The 6654-nt window shown below is 44.8% G+C and overlaps 1 protein-coding gene across 1 annotated transcript in view; it reads left to right on the top strand.

The window, feature by feature from the left end:
• Nucleotides 1-6654, top strand: part of FAT2 (FAT atypical cadherin 2) — a 78889-nt gene that overhangs the window by 22900 nt on the left and 49335 nt on the right. Inside the window, exon 10 of the mRNA XM_010850598.1 lies at nt 1543-5601. Within this exon, the coding sequence (XP_010848900.1) occupies nt 1543-5601 (4059 nt within the window). The remainder of the gene's footprint in view (nt 1-1542; nt 5602-6654) is intronic.

The following is a 6654-nucleotide window of genomic DNA, read 5'->3' as shown; positions in this document are numbered from 1 at the left end:
CGTCTCTGCTTTTGAATATGCTATCTAGGTTGGTCATAACTTTCCTTCCAAGGAGTAAGCGTCTTTTAATTTCATGGCTGCAGTCACCATCTGCAGTGATTTTGGAGCCCAGAAAAATAAAGTCTGACACTGTTTCCACTGTTTCCCCATCTATTTCCCATGAAGTGATGGGACCGGATGCCATGATCTTCGTTTTCTGAATGTTGAGCTTTAAGCCAACTTTTTCACTCTCCACTTTCACTTTCATCAAGAGGCTTGTGAGTTCTTCTTCACTTTCTGCCATAAGGGTGGTGTCATCTGCATATCTGAGGTTATTGATATTTCTCCCGGCAATCTTGATTCCAGCTTGTGTTTCTTCCAGTCCAGCGTTTCTCATGATGTACTCTGCATAGAAGTTAAATAAACAGGGTGACAATATACAGCCTTGACGTACTCCTTTTCCTATTTGGAACCAGTCTGTTGTTCCATGTCCAGTTCTAACTGTTGCTTCCTGACCTGCATACAGATTTCTCAAGAGGCAGATCAGGTGGTCTGGTATTCCCATCTCTTTCAGAATTTTCCACAGTTTATTGTGATCCACACAGTCAAAGGCCTTGGCATAGTCAATAAAGCAGAAATAGATGTTTTTCTGGAACTCTCTTGCTTTTTCCATGATCCAGCGGATGTTGGCAATTTGATCTCTGGTTCCTCTGCCTTTTCTAAAACCAGCTGGAACATCAGGAAGTTCACGGTTCACGTATTGCTGAAGCCTGGCTTGGAGAATTTTGAGCATTACTTTACTAGCATGTGAGATGAATGCAATTGTGTGGTAGTTTGAGCATTCTTTGGCATTGCCTTTCTTTGGGATTGGAATGAAAACTGACCTTTTCCAGTCCTGTGGCCACAGCTGAGTTTTCCAAATTTGCCTAACCTTTAGGAAATCCAGGTGTGGTGGAAAGAGCATTTGACCAAGAGCCTCAAGAGCTGGGTGTGCTATCCAGTCCCTCCCAACTCAACCCCCGCCACTCACTCCCAATCCTGACAAAGGATCTCCCACAGTTGACTATACAGGGAATAGACAAGGCAGTTTCCCAGTCTGTTTCAGTTTAGACATTTTATGATTCCGTACTGAAAATTTTCAACTATTCAGTGTGTAACCAAAGCTATTCAAAGTTATATAAAGTATGGTTTAAAATTCTATATAATGTAACTGAAGCTTTGCCTATAAAAGTCACCACTGAAATACAGAGAGGAGTATGCTTTTCCTACAAAGTTTAAATCTCCTTTCTTTCCTCCAAAACTCTACTATGGCTTTGGTTTGTAGCTTTAAGTTATGGCCCCAAAACCTTCCATTTATGGAGCACCTACTATGTGCACCAATTAAGAGATTTCATAAAGTACAGACCTACCCTACCTCTTGTAGCATAACTAAATCCATGGTGGCACAGGATGTGGGTTTTGCCCTGCCCAGCTTTTGTGTGATTGTCTTATACTGATCTAGAAAGCCTAGTTGGTACCTCTGAAGGATGTGGTAAACTTCAATTTCTCTTGTCGTTTTTTTAGGGAACAGCGAAGGTTTCTTCAACATCAATGCCCTGCTAGGCATCATCACTCTAGCACAGAAACTTGATCAGGCAAATCATGCCCGGTATACTCTAACAGTGAAGGCAGAAGATCAAGGCTCCCCACAAGGGCATGACCTGGCTACAGTGATCATTCACGTCTACCCCTCCGACAGCAGTGCCCCCATCTTTTCAAACTCTGAGTACTTTGTAGAGATCCCTGAATCAATCCCTGTGGGTTCCCCAATCCTCCTCATCTCAGCTACAAGCTTCTCAGAAGTTACCTATGAGTTAAGAGAGGGAAACAAGAATGGTGTATTCTCCATGAACTCATATTCTGGACTCATCTCCACTCAGAAGAAACTGGATCATGAGAAAATTTCATCTTACCAGCTGAAAATTCGAGGCAGCAATATGGCGGGCACATTTACTGATGTCATGGTTCTTGTTTACATCATTGATGAAAATGACAATGCTCCCGTGTTCTCAAAATCGACTTTTGTGGGCCAAATTAGTGAAGCAGCTCCACTGAATAGCATGATCATGGATGAAAACAACAACCCCCTCGTGATCCGAGCCTCTGACAGTGACAAAGAAGCAAATTCCTTGTTGGTCTATAAAATTTTGGAACCAGAGACTCTGAAGTTTTTAAAAATCGATCCCAGCATGGGAACTCTAACCACCGTATTAGAGATGGATTATGAAAGCATGCCCTCTTTCCGATTCGACATCTATGTCCATGACCAAGGAAGCCCCATCTTATTTGCACCCAGGGCTGCCCAAGTCATAATCAACGTCAGAAATGTTAATGACTGTCCTCCCAGGTTCTTGGACCAGATATATGAAGTAGCAATAATGAAGCCAATCCACCGGGGTATGGAGCTCCTTATGGTGCAGGCCAGTGACGATGACTCAGAAGTCACTTATAGCATCAAAACTGGCAATGCTGACGAAGCTATTGCCATGCATCCCATTACTGGTCGCATATCTGTGTTGGATCCTACTCTCCTGGGACTCTCTCGGGAGCTTATCGTCAGAGCTTCTGATGGCCTGTATCAAGATACTGCACTAGTAAAGATTTCTTGGACACAAGCTCCTAACACAACCTTACAGTTTGACCGGGATGTCTACAGGGCAACAGTGAAGGAGAATTTACTGGAGAGAAAGGCGTTGGTGATTCTTGGTGCCCAAGGCAATCATTTGAATGACACCTTGTCCTACTTCCTTTTGAATGGCACAGATATGTTTCACATGATAAAATCAGCAGGTGTGTTGCAGACGAGAGGTGTGGGGTTTGACAGAGAACAGCAGGACACTCATGAGGTGGCAGTGGAACTGAGGGACAATCGGACACCTCAGAGGGTGGCTCAGGCTCTGGTCCGAGTCTCTGTTGAGGATGTCAATGACAATAGCCCTGAATTTAAACATCTGCCCTACCACACAATCATCCAAGATGGCACAGAACCAGGAGATGTCCTCTTTCAGGTATCTGCCACTGACCAGGACTTGGGGGTGAATGGTGCTGTCACCTATGCATTTGCAGAAGATTATACATATTTTCGAATTGACCCCTATCTTGGGGACATATCATTAAGGAAACCCTTTGATTATCAGGCTCTGAATAAGTATCGCCTCAAAGTCATTGCTCAAGATGGAGGAACTCCATCCCTCCAGGCTGAGGAAGAGGTACTTGTCATTGTGAGAAATAAATCCAACCCACTGTTTCAGACACCTTACTACAAAGTCAGAGTGCCTGAAAATATCACACTCTATACCCCTATTCTCCACACCCAGGCCCGGAGTCCAGAAGGACTCCGACTCATCTACAACATTGTAGAAGAAGAGCCCTTGATGCTGTTCACCACTGACTTTAAGACTGGTGTCCTAACCGTGACGGGCCCTTTGGACTATGAGTCTAAGACCAAACACGTGTTCACAGTCAGAGCCACAGACACTGCTCTGGGATCATTTTCTGAAGCCACCGTGGAAGTCCTGGTGGAGGACGTGAATGATAATCCTCCCACTTTCTCTCAGTTGGTCTACACCACTTCAATCTCAGAAGGTTTGCCTGCTCAGACTCCTGTGATCCAACTGTTGGCTTCTGACCAGGATTCAGGGAAGAACCGTGATGTCTCTTACCAGATTGTAGAGGATGGCTCAGATGTTTCCAAGTTCTTCCAGATCAATGGGAGCACAGGGGAAATGTCCACAGTTCAAGAGCTGGACTATGAAGCCCAACAACATTTTCATGTGAAAGTCAGGGCCATGGATAGAGGAGATCCCCCACTCACTGGTGAAACCCTTGTCGTTGTCAATGTGTCTGACATCAATGACAACCCCCCAGAGTTCAGGCAACCTCAGTACGAAGCCAATGTTAGTGAGCTGGCAACCTGTGGACACCTGGTTCTCAAAGTTCAAGCTCTGGATCCTGACAGCAGGGACACCTCCCGCCTGGAGTACCTGATTCTTTCCGGCAATCAGGACAGGCACTTCTCCATTAACAGCTCATCGGGAATAATTTCTATGTACAACCTTTGCAAAAAGCACTTGGACTCTTCTTACAATTTGAGGGTAGGTGCTTCTGATGGGGTCTTCCGAGCAACTGTACCTGTGTATATCAACACTACAAATGCCAACAAGTACAGCCCAGAGTTCCAGCAGCATATTTATGAGGCAGAATTGGCTGAGAATGCAAAGGTGGGGACCAAGGTGATTGAGTTGTTTGCCATAGACAAAGACAGTGGTCCCTATGGCACTGTAGATTACACCATTATCAATAAACTAGCAGGCGAGAAGTTTTCCATAAACCCAAGTGGCCAGATTACCACACTGCAGAAACTAGACCGGGAAAATTCCACAGAAAGGGTCATTGCCATTAAGGTCATGGCTCAGGATGGAGGAGGACGCGTGGCCTTCTGCACTGTGAAGATCATCCTCACAGATGAAAATGACAACCCTCCACAGTTCAAAGCATCTGAGTACACTGTATCCATTCAGTCTAATGTCAGTAAGGACTCCCCAGTCATCCAGGTGCTAGCCTATGATGCAGATGAAGGCCGGAATGCAGACGTCACCTACTCAGTAGACTCGGTGGAGGACTTGGAAGAAGAAGTCATTGAAGTCAACCCAATTACTGGTGTTGTCAAGGTGAAAGAGAGCCTGGTGGGATTGGAAAACCGGGCCTTTGACTTAAAAATTAAAGCTCAGGATGGGGGCCCTCCTCACTGGAACTCTCTCATGCTGTTACGACTTCAGGTGGTTCCTAATGAGGTATCCTTGCCCCAGTTTTCTGAACCTCTATATACCTTTTCTGCATCAGAAGACCTTCCAGAGGGGTCTGAAATTGGTTCTGTTAAAGCAGTGGCAGGTCAAGATCCAGTCATCTATAGTCTTGTGCAGGGCACCACACCAGAGAGCAACAAGGATGGCATCTTCTCCTTGGACCAAAACACAGGGGTTCTAAAGGTGAGGAAGGCCATGGATTATGAGTCCACCAAATGGTACCAGATTGACTTGATGGCTCATTGCCCCCATAATGACACTTACTTAGGTTCCCTGGTCTCTGTCAACATCCAAGTGAAGGATGTCAATGACAATAGACCTATATTTGAGGCTGATCCATATAAGGCTGTTCTCACTGAGAATATGCCAGTGGGGACCTCAGTCATTCAAGTGACTGCCAATGATCAGGACACTGGGGATGATGGCCAGGTAAGCTACAGGTTGCCAGTGGACCCTGGTAGCAATATCCATGAACTCTTTGCCATTGACAGTGAAACTGGCTGGATCACCACACTCCAGGAACTTGACTGTGAGACCAACCAGATTTACCACTTTTATGTAGTGGCCTATGACCATGGCCGGACCATCCAGCTATCTTCTCAGGTCCTGGTTGAAGTCTCCATTACAGATGAAAATGACAATGCCCCCAGATTTGCTTCAGAAGACTATAGAGGATCTGTGGTTGAGAACAGTGAGCCCGGTGAACCTGTGGCCACTCTTAAAACCCTGGATGCTGATATCGCTGAGCAGAACAGACAGGTCACCTGCTATATCACAGGTAAGGATACCTATCTTAGAGTGGGATGCATTGAAAAAAATTCCAGCAAGATGTTTCTTAAGACATGGGTTTAAGTCCTTGCTCTGCCACTTAACAGTGTGATCTTGAGCAAATCACTTAACTTTCCAGGACCTCAGTTGCTCCAGTTATAGACTTGGCATGGCTGTTTTGATTCATCTCAAGAGATGCTGACAGGATCTAACTTGGAAAAGCTTTGATAGCTCCCTATAAATTAGAAAGTGCTTTGTAAAGAGGATTTCTTATTACCTTAGCTCGAGTAGATAGAATGGAGATATTGTAACTGTTCTCAGTTAGCTTCTGGAAGATGGAGAGGGGATCAACAGTTGTGTGGTCTATAGAAACTCTGTGAGGTGACTATCCTTGCAGAGTAGTACTCTGCCAAGGGCAAGTTGTGGATAGTAGAAAATGCTTCCTAGTCAATCATAGGACCTGAGTGTTAAGTGGGTTGGATATGATTCCAATCCAATCCTCTTCTTTCACACACACATGGGAGAACCAAAGCCCAGATAGGAGGATAAACTCAACCAAGGTCACACTCCAAGCTTGCATCAGGACTGGGATTAAAACCAGACCCTACAAACTGTTTTCCCCAGTAGATAACTACTGCAAACCTAAACGACTCCAATCTCTGTCCAGGGGTGAAACCAGCCAACTGGTGGCCAGAGAGTTTCTTTACTTCTCAGTGTCCCTTTCCCTGTGTCCCAGGTGCCTTGTCATCCCATTCCCATAGTCATGGTTTCTTCTGCTCTCACAGCTGCCTGGCAGAGAGTTAACAAGCATGACATTCCAACCAAGAATTATAGACTCCTGGAGACAGAGCCTGGATCAAAGTTGTTTGAAACATGGAGTCTTAGTGAAATATAATCTTATCATCTTATAATATCAGACTTTTAAAAACACAAAAATCTTAAACTCTCTGAATAATAACATAATAAATGTCACAGTACCATCAACTCCGGGAATAGCTGAATCTTGGAGCTCCAGAATCTTAGAATCTCGAAAATCCATCTCCCCTCTCAATGATGAATATCA

This window comes from Bison bison, unplaced genomic scaffold (genome assembly GCF_000754665.1).
Source record: "Bison bison bison isolate TAMUID 2011002044 unplaced genomic scaffold, Bison_UMD1.0 scf7180017864291, whole genome shotgun sequence".
Lineage (NCBI taxonomy): Eukaryota > Metazoa > Chordata > Mammalia > Artiodactyla > Bovidae > Bison > Bison bison.
The sequence above is the reverse complement of the archived record's forward strand: the minus strand, read 5'-3'. Positions and strand labels throughout refer to the sequence as shown.